General features: G+C 38.0%; 1 protein-coding gene across 3 annotated transcripts; it reads right to left on the bottom strand.

Annotated features, from left to right (window-relative positions):
- Nucleotides 1-534: 534 nt before the first annotated feature.
- LOC111319580 (uncharacterized) lies at nucleotides 535-9,559 on the bottom strand. Of its 3 annotated transcripts, XM_088735781.1 has the most exons (7): nucleotides 9,245-9,533; nucleotides 7,657-8,270; nucleotides 6,463-6,633; nucleotides 4,255-4,437; nucleotides 3,572-3,718; nucleotides 2,697-2,975; nucleotides 535-1,759 (listed from the first exon to the last, which is right to left on the bottom strand). In XM_088735781.1, the coding sequence occupies exons 1-7, from the start codon at nucleotides 9,291-9,293 to the stop codon at nucleotides 1,712-1,714; spliced, it is 1,491 nt and encodes a 496-aa protein (XP_088591907.1). In that variant the 5' UTR covers nucleotides 9,294-9,533; the 3' UTR covers nucleotides 535-1,711. The 3 variants fall into 3 exon arrangements, with proteins under 3 accessions (XP_088591907.1, XP_088591908.1, XP_088591906.1); XM_088735780.1 differs by lacking the exon at nucleotides 535-1,759 and having other exon boundaries at nucleotides 1,789-2,975; nucleotides 9,245-9,543; XM_088735782.1 differs by lacking the exons at nucleotides 535-1,759; nucleotides 3,572-3,718 and having other exon boundaries at nucleotides 1,788-2,975; nucleotides 9,245-9,559.
- Between the last annotated feature and the right edge of the window lie 8,448 nt (nucleotides 9,560-18,007).

The raw sequence follows: 18,007 nt of genomic DNA, 5'->3' as shown, positions 1-18,007 counted from the left end.
GAGTCAATGACAAATTCTGACAGCATTGGACAAACTGTGTCAGAAAATTCGTAAAAACCTAATGACTAAATAGGTTTCCGCCACTGACCCATTCCTCCGGCTTTCACTATCGGATATTACCACAGTGCAATCTCAGGGGGACATAAAATTTTTCATTTCTTGACTTTGCACAGGGAAGGGAAGTGGAATAAAATATCGTTAGCAAAGTTTTGAGACCCTTTGGACCTTGGTTGCGTCGCATGATAAATCGTCCCTTTCATGTGACGATGAGGTGGCGTTCCTAGCACGTTGGTTTGTATCAGAAGGCTTCAAGTGTAAAAATTATCAGTTCGTTTTAGGTTTACTTTGACATATGGATGTTACGATGACACAAGATAGTTTACGTGGCGGAGAGTTGTTCCACGACAGTGTTCCACTATGACATACGGTTGACATAGGGTTAATGCCGTGAAAGGAGTTTGTTTCCAAAACCAAGCTTGTAAGGGTGGGTCGAATGCTGAGAAAAGAAAATTTTATGGGTTGGCCTTATCGATATTGTGGGAAATGAAGTGCTTTTATTCAATCAGAAAGAGGCGAAAATACAACTACCTCCATGTTGACTAAGTACGGTATGACCCGGCTGCTTCAAAATGCCGAGACAAAAGAGATCAAATTCGAATTTATTTAAATTGGATTCAGCATTTCTGCTATCAAAACAATATTTTCACCTCTCTGTTGAACTTTAAAAGCAGTCGATAGTTGGTCAATTCATTTCGTAAACGAAAGTGACCGAAGAGATTTTCGATTATTTTCGGTCCTCTTGAGACCTTCGTAGTCGATAAAATCATTTGCATTTCAAATAATGTGTAAAATTGATATTCATATTTGCGATCAATCTTCCACGTGGAAAGAGTTTACTAACTACAGAAGATTCAGGGCGTCGTTGCCAGCCTCTCTAGGGCCAGAAAGCACGTAATTTTACCCCCGTTAACTTGGATATCATCTACTTTGTTAAGGCCACTTTGTGTTTCTTCAAGGTTGCTGATTTCGACGTTTGGTTTCAACTTGACGTCGAGGATTGACGAATTTCACTCCGTGTTAGAAATGTTTTTCAAGGTAATTAACTCACTCACATATACGTTTATGAGGGGAATACAGAGTTCGTTGTTCTCGTTTTGCCCTTGAAAATCAAATAGCAGAGTTTAATGTTTCGAGGCCGTGTGCAAATAATAAGTTGAAAATTTGTCTCCAGACGCCGGCATTTTGAAAACATCTTAGTAACCTGTGCACGAGCTACCGCATGTTCTGCGTCTGCGACCAGGCTCCTAAACATAATTGAACTAGAGGAAATTTTAGCCTTTCTAAGCAAAAATTTTCCTGTTATCATCAAGCTAGAAATTGAAAAACGGGCTCACTTTCATAATTTTCCACTTTTAAGTGGCGGTTTTCGAAGTAACCTTCTCTTTTAAGTTGCTCGCAATAAAAAAGAGTACTTGATGAAAGAGTCAGATAAAAATATGCTTAACTGTCCAAGGGTATGCCTCTGGATAACAGGATTATAAAAGCCATTCTGTTAGCAAACCATTCTTCATTTAAATCATTTAAATCATTGTCACAGTGTTTTTGTACCACCATTTCCCCTTTTTTTTTTTACCAATTCCTACGTTGCTTCTTATGGTCAAACTTTATACGAATTTATCACTCATCGAGACGTGAAGCGAGACCGCTTCTATTATTCTGCAGCACCGTTATCAAGATCAGATGGGCGAAGAGCAAACCTCTGCAAAAGCATAAAACGGAAACACTCTCATTATTAAATACATGCCATGAAAACTCTAAATAATTCCAACTACACAGTCCCTTTCCTGGTAACTGCACAGTTCCCGAGGGGAAAGTCTGGATTAATAATCGATTAATTAATAGAGTAGTAATAGGTAGAACTACTTTGACAGTTCAGTTACCAGAAGACTTATCTATTCTTGGTTATCATGAGTTGCAGATCTACAAAGAGTGGCAAAAGTAGTCAGCGCGCCTTCCCTTAGTAGGTGGTCGACAACCCTCCACTCAACATGCTAAACGGAGACCTTGTAATTCATCTCTAAAACGTTACTTGAAAGTCTCTCCTTTCCTCCAAACAATGTTGCAAGAAACGAGTGGCAATTTTTAAATCACTAAGCAATTTTAACACCAGGCAAGATCAAATTATTGACCATTTTTTAAAAGCTGGAAACACTAAAAACGAGGGAGAGGAGACGATGAATGAGAGTTATGGAGAAAAATTCACAAAAAATACTTTTACTACTCATTGTATTTTTCAAAAACTTGCATCCTTCCATGTGCAAGTGGACGGCAAACCCAAAACTAGAAAAGTCCTATCACTGCTTCGAGCACGCAAACACTTATAGAAAAATATCATATAAAGTGGGCCTGAATTTGGTTTATGAATTCACGTATACAAGCACATCATCATCACTCCATAACTGTGAGTGTGTGCCACTAAACGTAAACATATTTTAAGAATTTTCCATTTCGGTTTGATTCCCTTAGCTAAGTAATGTCTGATATCGTCTCTGGGAACCGCAGCCTCTTAACTAACGATTTGGAAGGATATAGGTTTCTTTAAGCGTGGCCAATGTGATTGTATCAGCACCGTACCCCCTTTCATATTAACGCAGTAAAGGAATCCACCTCTGACTGGGTAGCACCCTAAAACCCACCTTGATCACCCCGCCTAAAGGTCGGATCTCATTTTCTCGTCTTCGTCGCTCTTCGGAAGTTTTCATTTTCTGTGATGCAGTGGCGTTGAGTGAAATGTGTCTCAGCTTTCTGGGTTCGTTTCTCATTAGTTTGTTTTTATCATTTTCTTCTTCGTCGCTGGTGTTTAGTGTTCCTTGTTCAAACGCTTGGACCTGATGAAGTATCGCTGGAGTATGTTTTGACTTAGTAAATTCAGATTCATCGACTATTTTCTTTGTTTCTTCATCCTGAGGCCAATCCTACGGAAATATTTTAAAAAAAGTCTGCATGGAAGACCGATCTCACATGGCTGCCTTGTTCATCATGGCAACTGCTATGAGATTTCTGGAAGCGCTACTATTCTTCTTGGCTTACCTTCAGTATCTCGTCGGGTTTTTCTTGACAACCTACGAGAACGCATTCACTCTCTAACCCCTAGTAAGAACTGTTATTCGATTTCTTCTTACAGTTTCTAAGCTGAATCATCATTAAAGAACATGAATATAAAGAAAATGATCACCAACTAAGAAAGCCCCTTGAATGTCAAACGAATTCTCATTGTTAAACCATAGCTGATGAATATAGAACAGTATGTAGAATATGTACACGATGAGTTTAGTGTGTAAAGGGTTTAAGGCTTCGCGGAAAGAGTAAAGTGCCATCCCCAAGAACACAACGTATAGAAAGTCGGGATCCAGCACCCTTACCGCAGCTGAACCACATCTCACACATCCCACCTCGGGACAGATATCTTAATCTTAAGTTTCAGACCCATTGCATTTGGTTTGATTATTCAATTTGGAGCAATTTGGGGCGGTGAAGACAAGTTTAGTGTAGCTCAGAGCAGGTATTTTACCTCGTTGGGAGTCGACTCAGTGTTTTCCTTTGGAGGGCTGATGAAAATTAACGGTTTGGTCATTGCAAATGAAACCTTTCTTGGATGGGTGTGGTCTCCTGACTTTGTGATATTGTCCCTACAGGAGCTTGAAGTGCTGTGACCACGCTGGAAAAAAATTGCGCACAATTTTATGCACAACCGGAGATAAAATGAAATGAATCTTTTGTTATGAAAAACCTCAAAAAAGACTTAATCATAAATAGACCTTAACATGAGAAAACTAATTTTTGCAGGAAACTTAGAACAACTTTGGAAAACTTAAATGTATAAAGCAATCGGAGAGTAACTATCCATGAGAGGTAGTGGCGAAGAGGGGGAGGAAAAAAATTTCATCGACCCTTCACACCCTAATATTAGCATTCAGTTTCATCATTCTGTTCTCTATACGTTTCCAATGGTGCTAACGAGGAGAATTGTTTGCGAATCAGAAACTTTTTTCAATTTGAGATCATTTACTTTATTCTCATGACTTTCACATTTGATCTAAGGGTGTTACTGTAAGAAGAAGTCAGAAGTCAATCACTCTGAGGAGTTCAAGAGTTAAACAGAAGATGCAGGAATGGGCTTCCTAAGTCTTCCAAGATCTTTCTTTCGTAAACTCACTACTAGTCCTACAAATGATATGACCATTACTGACTTACCTCACAGGCTGACACGTTGGATATGACACTGGGAACAGTAGCTGGTTCTGAAAATGTGGCAGACGAGTTCTGTTCTGCTCTGTTGCCTGTACCAGTGTTCACGTAATCAGGATCTTTTAAGAGTTCCAAAAGTCTCTCTGCTGACCTTGAGGTGCCGATGGAAAATGATCGACTCTGGTATTTCTAATGATCAAAGACATACCACATGGGGATTAGAATTAAAATATCAAAGGAGCACTTCACCCTTTTTTCACCTTATCAGAAGTAGTAACGTTTTCCTCATCTTGTGAAGCGTGATTTTTTCCACAGCTTTATGATAGGTATTGTTTTTCCACACAGTTCCTATAACAATCTTGTTGGGATTGAGGGGAGGTTAAATTCTGTGAGGGGTCAATGTTTAAACTCTTTCTGGGGAAATTGAATGATGAAAAAAATATATAATGATAATAATAATAATGATAATAATAACGATAACAGTGACAATAACAATTATTGAAATAATTGAAATAGTAATAACAATTAAATTATAATGAAATAAATTAATTAAATAAATAAACATTAATAATAATAATTGAAATTAATTGAAATAAGGGATATTAGATGTTTTATTACATTTAAGCGTTTCGATAGTGACGTATGGAACTTTTAGTATTTTTACTGAGGGTTTTAATACATAGCAGTTAAGTTTAGGACTTTCATTACTAGCGTTTGATAATTAGGAATTGCAATAGGAATTTTAATAGCCCTTATCGCATTTACGCCCACTGTACGAGAGCTCAGCGGACTTTGAATTTTCGAAACGAGGCTATCGGGTCACACAGGTAAAACTTTCAAGTAAAATCGAAGCAAACGGCTACGTTTGGAGGAATTTTTTTTCATTTTCTTAAGGATACAGCGTGTTCTCGTCATGGTTAGACATTGTATTGCGTACGGGTGCAACAGTTTATTCAGTGAATCGATCGGCAACTGACGAGATCCACAAGATTAGGATCGAAACCGCGGTCTTGCCAGACACGTTCAACTATCAAACTAGAGGCGAACAAAACGCACATAAAAAACCTCTCAAATAAAGAACTTACAAACGACCAGATTAATTTACTGGCAAAAGGGCTTAAATTCATTCCAACACCCGCTACAAAACAAAAACAGATCAGACAACAACTATTGTGTGACTTTGATCAGTTCGCAAGGAGAATGCGTCTGATTTACATATTCCGAGGGGAGGACAAAAAACCCATCCCTGCCACGTTAAATCTACATGGATACCACCAATACAAAAATCAATAGCCCTTGAAAGCTATTTAGAAGAGGTTAAAAGTGACCTTTCAGTAATAGAAATTACAAAACCAAAAGATAATTTGCTTCCGGCCGAACGCAAGGCGCTGAGGGCCTTGAAACGTGACTCTGAGTTAAACCTCAAAAAGGCCGACAAAGGAACAACAACCGTAGTCATGAACAAACGCGACAAAATTTTTGCCGTTCCTTTCCGAAATGACAGCCATTCTTTCAATCTTTCTTTCGTGATGCCAGGACAATTACCACTAAGGATTTTAACTTTTTCCTCGGCAGAAAAAAACGCAGATTCCAGAGTTATATGGTCAGACATGGAGTGTTTCTGGTGTTTCTCGAGAAACGTTGACCCGATAGCCTCGTCCTGAAACTGTAACTCCGGGCACCCTTTGCATTGCAGACACAAATGCGATAAGGGCTATTGTAAGGACTTTGGTCGTTGCATTGATTGGTTATGGCTTGCCGCCCAATCATTGTTTAGGATATCTGGGCATCCAGAAGTTTTTACTGCCATGATGATAAATGTCCTATTTCAAATCCCAAATCACGTTCCTCAACGCCTCAAAATTGAATCAACATGATATGAACAGAGGCTTCTCACAAATTCTTTTTTATATAAGACAGCCTAAGGTAAAAAATGGCTTGTTGTCTTGTACTTCCAAAAAACTTAAAATACTTCAGAGGGTCGCGAGTGTTTTGGTTTAGTTTTATACTCATTTTCCTCCCCGCCTCAAGACTCATTCTCATAATTTACCTCAACCACAATGGAAGGAAACTTTAATTTATGGTTTCTTAAGTAGGCGAGGCCGCCAGAGGGCACAAAAAAGATTGCTAGCCCCAAGGAAAGTTATGTATCACCCATCATTTTGGGATAACAAAAAAAGAAGAAAAAAAAAAAAACCACGAAGGTTACTATACCTTTACTTCCTTTTTGTTATCAAGCATGGTAGTAAGTTCATCAGTAGATGACGCAGCCACAATGGAAAGTGTTTCCCTCCTCTCCTCTTGCTGCAACTGCTTTTGGTGTCTGAGGTCTTCGATGACGCGTCTTTCATGTGTAAGAGCTTTCTTTAACAATCTGTTTCTCATCTGTTAGAAGTTTGTTAAAGGATCGAAGTGCTAGTCAAGAGGATTTGAGAGGTGTTGTCGCAACGGAATTGGTTGGCTATTAAAAAAAAACTGACTCTTTCCTTGAAAGCTTTCTTAATTGTGGTCCCAAGTTTTTAAGTTTGAAATTTTCAGTGGTAGTCGAAGTTGTGGCAGAAAAACAGAAACTTGTCAGATCGTCTGGTGATTTACCGTGATTGTTAAAACTGCTAAGTAAAAAGTCTGTACAAGATGGGGAGCGCCACATAGCTTAAATAGCTTTGAAATAAATGGAATGACACCTTTTACTGTCAGGCTGCTATATGAGGCCCTTGGGTCTATACTTTTAATCTACAATGCTCCATCAAAGGTAAAATCACTTTAATGCACCCATGAGCGTTTGCATGATCAGAACTTGCAATTTTCACCACCAAAACTAAAATACACGGGGAATTTTTCGAAAAGTTTCGTTTTCAAAATGCTTTCCACTCATTCAAATGCCAAGCCAATGCTTTCTCATCTATTCATTTTAGAGGGCTCTCTGGAAAACTTTCATTTCCAGGAGACATTTTTTCAGCACTGGGTTGACATAATTTCTCTTCAATATTATTACAATATCAAGCAGGAAAATTAAAAGAATAGAGAGGAGTATTGTCAAGAGAAAGGTTAAGAGTTAGTTCTTATTAGCCGAGCGGGAGGTCTGTATGGGAGAATCTTGAACGAGGTCGCCAGTACAGACCGAACGAATTGATTCTCCCATACATACCGACCTAGCTCGGTTAATAAGATGTTTATTATATGGCTGTGTCTTATATGCCAATTTTTTATATTCTTTGTACTTTTTTTTCTAGACCGGTCTAGATGTCGGTCTAGATGGGAAGATCTAGACCGCTTTCAATATTGATTTCAGTCAATCAAATTAGTGAATTCGGTAGTTCCCAGTCCTTGTGAGACAGAGTCACATAACGAGTTCTCCTATCAAATAGTAGTTAACAAAATTCTCGACCTTTCTCATCCTGAACTTACCAAAAGACCAAGAATGAAGATGAGAAGAACAACAACAATCACTATACTACCGAACGTAATTATCATCCACAGCTCGATCATGATCATAGATCCTTCAGTGTCCTCCGTTTCTCCAGTTCTTTGGTCCCGCGGTGACTCTATAACAATATTCTTCAACGTAAAATTTCCCAGCGAACCCGTGGACGAAGCTGTGATAATCGCCTTTTGCAGCTCTTCAGGGGAGACGTTTTCATTTCCATTCACAAATACAACAAAGTCCGTTATCACACTTCCTCTATTGAACCAGTGCACTGCACACATGATGTAACCAGTAACAGTGTTTTGTAGAGAGCTGTCCAATGCCCTCTCGAGGGAGTCTTTAAGAACTTTGTACTCGTCGCTTTTAACATTTGAATATTGGGGCTTGTAATCGATGTTTGTGATGGCAAATCGCCCTTTAAACTCACTTGGACTAACAATGTTTCCTTCCAGGTTTGCGTTTAAATCCTCACGGTCTTTAATTAGCGATGCAATTGATGACGTTGGCGCCGTTATTGTTGGAGATGGTGATATTGGTGTTTTTATGTGTGATACATCGCTTTGATTTTGACGGCCTTTTGATAAAAGAGGTAAAACTGAAAAAGAAAATGTTTGATACCCGACTCAAGGTGGGTTTTTGCGTTGCAACAACTTAAGTAGTTAAGTGACTCATTAAAAAAAAAACCGTGGTCTTTTGAGCCTTTGGCTTTGGCGACACTAATTTGCCCAATCATCTTGACTTTGCTTCAACCACTCATTTCTAAATCCCCTTAAAATAATGGTTAAATAACATCTTCTCGTTTCTGATTGAGCGATTATTTTGCATGTATCTTTACACCTGCAAACAGGTCAAACTTAAAAGCAGGATTGTTTTGACATTTCATATTCGCATACTCAGCAGGCCGAAAGAAAATAACTGCGACATCTGTTCTTAAAGTTTTCTTTCCTTTAAAATAAACTCGATGACAACACTGATCCGACAATGAAAGGGCTAGAAAATTTCAATGAACAATTCAGGCTTTTAGCTGAAATAAATTTTTCCTAAGGTCATTGCTATCTAAAACAAGTTAATAATGATAGTCTGTAAATGTTTTGAACCTGCCAAAAAAACTTTTTTGATGAGACTACGAGACTACGAGACTACGAGACTACGAAGCCGATTTGCTAGGGGCGAGCTAAGACTTTCCATAACGATATGGTGCCAATTTTTCATTTTAGAAGCATATCCGAAAAAAAAACAAACAAACAAACAAACAAACATGAGAAACGGTATAATTCCCTCGTGCACTTAAAAAAATTTGGTTTGCGTAATTTATACATTTTTTATGGCTTAATCAAAATACAACATTTTGTGAGAATCTTTGAGTAATTCATCTTGCGAAGTCTCAAAATTTTCTGTATAGACCCTGAATTCTGCATTTGCAAATCCCTTTCTTTTACAACTTAAAAGAGTTTGCAGAATCTATGTCATGAGGTAACAGTTACGCATGAAAAACACGGAAAGAAGTTGTAGAATAACAAATCCCCATAACAAGACACGAACAAATAAGGCTTACTGTAATTCACCTACCTTCAGCCAACAGAAGTAATTTCCAACACGTTTCGGGATATATTGCCATACGCGATCAAACAGATATGCAGACGTTTGCCTCCAGGTCCGCCAAAGATAAGATTCGACTGACTAACATCAAAGCGAGTTTCGTATCCGTAACTTGCACATGAATTCACAAAAGATATTTAAATTTTGTAACCCAGCCGGTTTTCGATTCCTTTACACATAACATTAACATTTGCAAGACAATCGGCTGATTTGAAAACAATAGATTGCCAAAAAGTAAAAAAAAAAACATCTGTTCAGAATAATTTCTCGGCTATATTTTTCCGCAGAGTAATGGGATGCTATTCAAAAGTACTTGGGGGCATCATCACTGCACAAGATATTTTAAGCATTCAGAACATGATATATTTTTTAAAAAATCGTACCCATACAATTATATAAAAAAAGACTCAACTCCATTTCATTTACGACAGAATACTAAGTACGAAGCACATTTTTAATATTTTGATAAGTAGTTTTTTTAGAAAAGCTTTTCAAGATAAAAATTAGTGATAATAATTTTGAACAACGTTTCGACCTCGCTGAGGTCATTTTAAGGCTGATGAGAAGGAAAATTTTCATATTAATTCATTCGTATTGTCTCCTTTGCAATTTTGTCACTTCTATTTCACGCCTAGCGTTTACATATTTCGATATTTTATCGCCTTTATCATTCCCACGTCTTGAATTTAGTACATATATGTAAAAATTTTCCTTTTCATCAGCTTGAAAATGACCTCAGCGCGGTCGAAACGTCGTTCAAAATTATTATCACTAATTTTTATCTTGAAAAACATTTTTAATAATGATAAAAAAAAGAAACGTAAAATTAACCTTTCAACTCCCAAGATCTGAGTGTTAATTCTCCCCTCTGGCTGCTATACAAAACTTGTATCTTTGTTTCGAGAATCTTGTGTTTGATCAAGACAACAATTTCTACCTTCACCAGGAACGGTACCATCTTCTTGGTCTCTTTTTCTTTAGCTATGGCATAAATCGGGCACAGCATATCTGAAGCATACATGGCATTCCATGGGGCGAGGAGTAACAAGTTCTATTTTCACTTTGGCACAAGAAGAATAAAACACAATTTTCTCTGCAAATAGTTACGAAAGCGGCTGTCATTCTTTGAATGGCAATATTCAAAACAATTAAAGAGTACTTAATGACAGAACCGTTCGGTTTCAATCTGCACTTCGAAACACAATTTGAAATCAAAGGGCAAATTCATGTAATTTACCTTTCGTCCTTGAATAGCTGCGCCAAAAAAGTCCTTTTTAACTGCGGCTTGATCTTTATCATTTCGATGCAAACTATCCACTTAATCAACTTCCACACGTTTCTCTTAAAAAAATAAATACAACAAAAACTTTCTTGGGAAAGTGGTTGACAAAGTGCGCAATTAATATTTTTTAGCCCCATGGACCCCTGGACCCCTGGAATACCAAGAAAACAAAACCTACAGCCCAAGGGGATGCACACCTGACAATTGATGAAGAGAAGAGAGTTGACCTTATCTCAGGTTCACCGTGAGCATTCCTTAGCAGAGAGGAGGGAGTTGGGCCTCCTCTCTTGGAGGGAGTGGGTCTCCGCTAAACTAACTCCGGGGGGGTAGAGATTGGAGGGAGTTGGTCCTCCGAAAATCGAGTCTATGGGGGAAAAAGTGTGACGAGAGGAGCAATTAATCCCCATTTCCATGTTTATTTTACAAACTATAACATAACCTACAACGAAAGGCACAAGTAAATCACAAATCAAGATGTAAATTAATGCTCTATAGCGTCTATAGTTTGACTTATCTGGTAGGGTGATTAAGCAATAAAATATTATTTGAATCGGTTGCATACATATATTCTGTATGATTTCTGTGGTTCACTCAAATAAGGTATGTTTACATCAACTCATCTGGTACTTACAGAATTTTAAAGGTTCCTTAAAACAACATACATACTAAAACTTAAATAGTACTTGAACAGTGCCACAGTTCACCTCAACAATAACCTTATCTAGAAAACAGATCAGGTGCGGTGCTTCTAATATTGCTTGGGCAGGAATTTAATACCCGGCTACCAACAACAGACCTTACAATAGAACCAGCCTTCGATAGAATTTAATTTTTTTATAAGTAATCGCCTAGATGTCCAGAGAATTCCTCAGGTAATTAATAATGGTAATTGAATTGAGTGGAGTGCAATTTAGGCTGAAATCGTACGCGTGATTTCAAAATCGAACGAGCGCGCAGCGCGAGTTCGATTTGAAATCACAAGTATGATTTCAGACCAAAATTGCACGACACAAGGTTAAATTACCACTTTATTACATCCATTTTGAAATCGCCCAAATACAGAACTTGGTCAATTCAATTATTTTACTGATGCAGTACTGAGCCGGTTTTTAAATAAAAAGCGAAACCGGGAACGCTTTTACATCTTATTTTGTATGCAAAACAGAAAGACTTTGACGTCATGTGTCAAAAACTCAGTCAAGCGTAAAATGATGCGATTTAGAGCAAAAAATGGTGCCATTTGTAAAGGCATATGGTATTTCGAGGACTGGACTGGACAGGACTGGACTAGTAAAACGCGGACTAGTAAAGCGCGGACTAGTAAAACGAGGACTAGTAAAACGCGGACTAGTAAAACTCGGACTAGTAAAACGCGGACTAGTAAAACGTGGACTAGTAAAACGCGGACTAGTAAAACGCGGACTAGTAAAACGCGGACTGGTAAAACGAGGACTAGTAAAACGAGGACTAGTAAAACGCGGACCAGTAAAACGAGGACTAGTAAAAGGCGGACTAGTAAAACGTGGACTAGTAAAACGCGGACTAGTAAAACGTGGACTAGTAAAACGCGGACTAATAAAACGCGGACTAGTAAAACGCGGACTAGTAAAACGCGGACTAGTAAAACGACAACAACAAAAAAAAAAACAATTTCATACGAAGGCGATCATAACACTTAATGGCAAGCCAATTTAGTAAGTGACAATCCCTGTTTGACTTTTAAGCTGCAAATGGGTTTGACATGCGCCAGATACAGACGAATTTATAAGTTTAGGCTAACAAAGAATTTTATTCAGCACCAGTTCAAAATCCTAAAATACACTTTCGTCGTAAATTTCACGGCAGAAACGCAGGAATTCGATGAATAAAAGTCGCATCAAATCTCTTTGTGTCTAGGTAGAAAGAGTCTCATTGACTTCAGCTTTTCGGTTGAAGAAAAACCGACTTACACACGTCATTAAAGAAAACAAACAAGCAGACTGACAACTCCAAAACACATATTTGCATTCACTTACAATTTGACTTTCCGTGAAATTTTAAAACGGAACGGAGGTAAATCTTCGAAGATTAATCGTCGTTGGAAATAAAAAATACTTTCCGTAAGATCTCTAACTGTTTTTCTTTTTACGAGAAAATGGTCGCATGATCATTTAACTCGTGTGTGTTTGTCATACCAGTACTGCTGTTTCTTCAAAAGCGTATGCTGTTTTCTTCTTCAATTGACAGGTGTCACATCGTGACAGTTGCTTATCAAAAAAATGTTTCGGCGAAAACATTCTCTTTAACTTGAATAACGCTTGTTTTCTTTACAACTCACTCGCCATCAAATTGTTAAGTTCAAGGAGGATTTTCCCGTAATTAAACTCGTAATTGTAGCCCTAAATCATTCGGGTTCTTTTAGCAATCATTGTTTTTATGCGTTAGAAAAAGATAAAAGTGTTATTCACCAGCATAGGTCGGTCCGTAACGGGATCTTCTGAACTGTTCGTATATTTCTGAACTGTTCAAAAATTGGTGTAGCATCCTGGATTCTTTAAGGCTCGGGTCGCATTACGACCGAATTGTTTACTCTAGGGATTAAACTCTGTCAATACAAGCATTTTCTAATGCGACCCAATTTTTGCGGTTTCCTAAAAGTTTCAAAATTCTAAAAATCATCAAAGACGCCGGTGTGCCTGGGTGGGGCTGGCCGATTTTGCCAAATTTTTTTGAAACGAAAGGACCCGCGTCCGTTGCGGACAAAGTTGTCATTTGTGCGTGCGTGTGAAAAAAGATAAAAACGAAAAAGAGCGGGAAACACATATTTGCATTCACGTACAATTTCACTTTCCGTGACATTTTAAAACGGAAATGAGGTAAATCTTCGAAGATTATTCGTCGTTGGAAATAAAAAATACTTTTCGTAAGATCTCTGTTTTTCTCTTTACGAGAAAATCGTCGCATGATCAGTTAACTCGTGTGTGTTTGTCACACAAGTACTGCTGTTTCTTCAAAAGCGTATGCTTCAATTGACAGGTGTCACATCGTGACAGTTACTTTTCCAAAATATGTTTGAAAATTTGTTCGGAAGCCTTTTAACTACCTTTACAAATAAAAATCTTTCGGCGAAAGTTTTCTCTTTAATTTAAATAACATTTGTTTTCTTTATAACTCACTCGCAATCAAATTGTTAAGTTCAAGGAGGATATTCCCGTAATTAAACTCGTAATTGTAGCGCTAAATCATTCGGGTTATTCAAATTAAATTTGAATAACATTTGTTTTCATTATAACTCACTCGCTGACAAATTGTTAAGTTCAAGGAGGATATTCCCGTAATTAAAATCGTAATTGTAGCTCTAAATCATTCAGGTTCTTCAAATTAAAGAGAAAACTTTCGCCGAAAGATTTTTATTTGTAAAGGTAGTTAAAAGGCTTCCGAACAAATTTTCAAACATTTTTTTGAAAAGTAACTGTCACTATGTGACACCTGTCAATTAAAGAGGAAAGAAGCATACGCTTTTGAAGAAACAGCAGTACTGGTGTGACAAACAAACACGAGTTAACTGATCATGCGACGATTTTCTCGTAAAGAGAAAAACAGAGATCTTACGGAAAGTATTTTTTATTTCCAACAACGATTAATCTTCGAAGATTTACCTCTGTTCCGTTTTAAAATGTCACAGAAAGTCAAATTGTAAGTGAATGCAAATAGGTGTTTTGAGTTGTCAGTCTGGTTGTTTGTTTTCTGTAATGGCGTGTGTAAATCGGTGTTTCTTCCACCGAAAAGCTGAAGTCAATGAGACTCTTTCTACCTAGACACAAGGAGATTTAATGCGACTTTTATTCATCGAATTCCTGCGTTTCTGCCTTGAAATTTACGACGAAAGTGTATTTTAGGATTTTGAACTGGTGCTGAATAAATTCTTTGTTAGCCTAAACTTATACATTCGTTTGTATCTGGCGCATGTCAAACCCATTTGCAGCTTAAAAGTCAAACAGGGATTGTCACTTACTAAATTGGCTTGCCATTAAGTGTTATGATCGCCTTCGTATGAAATTGTTTTTTTTGTTGTTGTCGTTTTACTAGTCCGCGTTTTACTAGTCCACGTTTTACTAGTCCACGTTTTACTAGTCCGCGCTTTACTAGTCCGCTTTTTTTTCTAGTCCAGTCCAGTCCAGTCCAGTCCAGTCTACGAAATACCATATGCCATTTGTAAATAAATCGCACCAATTAGAGCCAATCAGATTACAGGGACCACCAGTGATTTCAAAATGGATGTAATAAAAACCGTAATTATCAGGAGAAGACTACGAGCAATATCTCCTATCGAGTATAGCAAGGAGATTTTGGTTTTATCAACTGAGTTGATAATGCAAATAGGCCACCGTAAAGGGTTTCAAAGCTGACGTCTCGAGCGTTATCCCTTTGAATCATTAGCTCTGACGAAAGAGGAGGCATTAGGTATATCAGAAACCGCAAAACCGTTGGAAAAATCATACAAAAACTGCAAAAAAACTCTATCAAAACCAAAAACCACATGCAAATCCTTGAAAACCGATAAATTTTCACATTCCAGTTATCCAAACCCTAATGCACTGATACAAGGATGACAAGTGGAGCATACAAAGGTTTCGCAGCTATTCGAAATTAGTGGAAGTGCATATTTGCCGCTCAGATCGAAGAGAAACCGGAACCCAAATTCGAAGAAACCGAAAACACATTGGATACCAAATCCGAAACCCCGCTACTATTTTTGACGAAAACCGGAACCAAATGCTGAAAATCGAAAAATTCGCGAACTCCAATGGGCACTGTTACGGTAACTGATTACCGGCAGAAAGATAATAACCTCGCTATTTCCAGGAAACACAATTTATTCAACTGTAAATAACGGGAGATAACCTAACACGAGATAGCGACTACTCTTGGAACAATCCAACTAAAATTAACTATGTACTTATCTACGCTTATCCGACCACAAGCAAAGTACTGTCCTTCTCTTTGGCGAAATCTCCTGAAGACTTCCTTCGACGTATCGCACTCCACGGTAAACAACTCTGGACTTGACAGCAGAATGTCAGTATCACATCCGAACGGGAAAATCCCTTCACTTGTCACTTGTCACATAATATCACTTGTATATCACAAACAGGGAACGAAGTCCCAAATCACAACAGCAACCTGACAAGCGAGCTGCTTATATAAGCATCCGAAGAGAGTCTAGAAGTTTCCAAAAGTAACTATTTACAACCATTACAATAGTAACTATCTATAACTATTACAGTAAATTCTATTTTTAAACTGATGAGTCACAGTTCTAGAAAATTCTCGAAACAACACATTGCGTGACATTAACCTTCGCGAACTTTCTAGACAATTCCGATCCTTGTAACAGCACCAAAACTGAAAAGCCGAAGTTTTTGGGCGCCAAACCTTAAATCTACTTAAAAGATAACAAAAACCGACAAACCGAAAATCCCAGTGTCCCCCCCTTCATGAGGGGCTAACGCTCTAAACGAATGAACGTCATAGTCTTCGGGTAGGTAGCACTAATGTGTCGTCATCCTCGTTGTCAGGAACTTGGGGTGTTGGTTTGATGACCAACTTATAATGGACACTTTTATCAATAACACATGTAAAGCTGCGCTTTCGTCTTGTTCACCGGGTAGATTCGCAGCTGGGTTCAGGACTTGTCGTAAAATTGGACGTATAAAACAAGCAACTTGCTAAGGTTTCAAAGTTTTTCTTTTTCTCTATTTATTTGGTTGGAGTAAGTTGGCGCCTTGGAAATATCTGACATGTACCTGTGAAATTTTGTGTTTACTTTTAAGATTATTGCTGCCAGTCGTGTCAATGAGTACAACATTTGTTTTAACCTGTGAACAGCCGTCAATGAAATTGAAAGCAGCCTTACCGATTCCACTCGTGACTCCGTCGCCTGTAAACTATGAAGGAAAATTTGCTGGAGTCGTGGGCGATCGTCTGGCCTAAAGACTCGCATGGTCATTGGATTCTTCTGCTTCTGCTTGCAACTCCAATCATCTAATTTTCATTTTATGACAGCTGACACCTATTCTGATTGGTTATCACTTACGATCTATTGGAGGACAGAAGTACAGATGATGTCACCACTAAACAACATTTCACTTTGTTATCATACAAAATAAATAGATTCCATGTTGCCATGAGTCTGTACCGTAATTAATGGATCACAGAAGACGTCGAAATGTGATAAGAACAACAGTGCGGACATACTCGGGCGCGCTTCCTCTGCCATTTTTTGTTCTTGCCGCATTTTGACGTCACCTGTAATCTATTACAGAACAGTTGTATGGCAACACTGGATGAATCTATTTGTTGACTTGATCATAAGCGCCTTACTCATAGGCAAATTCGGATGAAAACAGTAGCACCGTTCGGATTCTCCTGACTCTAATTTCGTCAAGCTTCACATGACAACTCTTACAACTCTGATTTACGATCTTCAGTTGGTTGGTAGTGATCTTACGACACTTACTACGATCCGAGCCCTTCTCCGTCGCTAGTAAAAACTATTACGGTCTAGAAAACGCGTTAATCTAATTTGCATGCCGTTTTGTTATACAACGGGCCGGTTAGATGTCACCGCCAGTTATATCATTGTTCATATTCGTGAGAACCATCCAAATAATCGTTTCCAGAATTAAATGAAAGCTCTTTTACTCGATCACGTATGCAACAACATGGTCTTTTCAAACGGAAAGAAACGTAGGAAATAACGTCGAATTAAGTAATTTATAACCGTAAGAAATTTTCAAAATTCAGTTCGTTATACAACAGTATACACTGCTAGGGTTGATTCAGTTTTTGTTAAGAAAGCCGCCTTCAAAGATATAAGTAACAAAATTATACCAATAACTGATAAATGAGATCCTTTGTTCAACTTTGCTCATTTAGTAAATTGGCGCGGAGCGCGCCTCTTGAATGCATGAAGAAATTGGTACGTGGCTTTCAATTTTTCAGTCGACACTTCGCACTTGTAAATTTGACAGGATGTCGCATCACTTAGTTAAACTTTTCTATGTACACTCCTCTCAGCTTGAGTTACTTTCTTAACACACTCTGAAGAAACTGGTATGGTTTGAACCTTCAAACCTTCATTTCTCAACTTTGTCATTTTCAATGCAACGTAACCTATGGCATCTTTATCAATCCTTGCTTCTTTCTACCTATTCATGGCTTTTTTGTGTGTTTGTTTTCGCCCTTGAAGATTCATGTATTAACATTTCTTTCTATTTGACAGTATTTTGAACAAAAATCTTTCGAACACGACCAAAAACTGACTGAACACATAACACCATCAACATCGTTCAATTAAGTTTATGCCAGACAATTTAATTCACTCCTGCCTGCTCCACTCAGCTTTTGATTTTATCGTAGACTTTTTAAACAAACCTCAGTAAATATTGAAATAGTTCATCTTTCAGCCT

The sequence above is a fragment of the Stylophora pistillata genome, chromosome 10 (assembly GCF_964205215.1).
Source record: "Stylophora pistillata chromosome 10, jaStyPist1.2, whole genome shotgun sequence".
NCBI lineage: Eukaryota > Metazoa > Cnidaria > Anthozoa > Scleractinia > Pocilloporidae > Stylophora > Stylophora pistillata.
This window is presented reverse-complemented; position numbering and strand designations above follow the sequence as displayed.

What these genes read in the sequence shown, in the direction of transcription:
- LOC111319580 (XM_088735780.1), bottom strand. Translation starts at nt 9,293, where the DNA reads ATGGCAATATATCCCGAAACGTGTTGGAAATTACTTCTGTTGGCTGAA. An exon ending in TCTTCATTCTTGGTCTTTTG is followed by an intron (nt 6,634 to 7,656) that starts GTAAGTTCAGGA and finishes AACTTCTAACAG; the next exon opens with ATGAGAAACAGATTGTTAAA. An exon ending in CCAACGTGTCAGCCTGTGAG is followed by an intron (nt 3,719 to 4,254) that starts GTAAGTCAGTAA and finishes ATTTTTTTCCAG; the next exon opens with CGTGGTCACAGCACTTCAAG.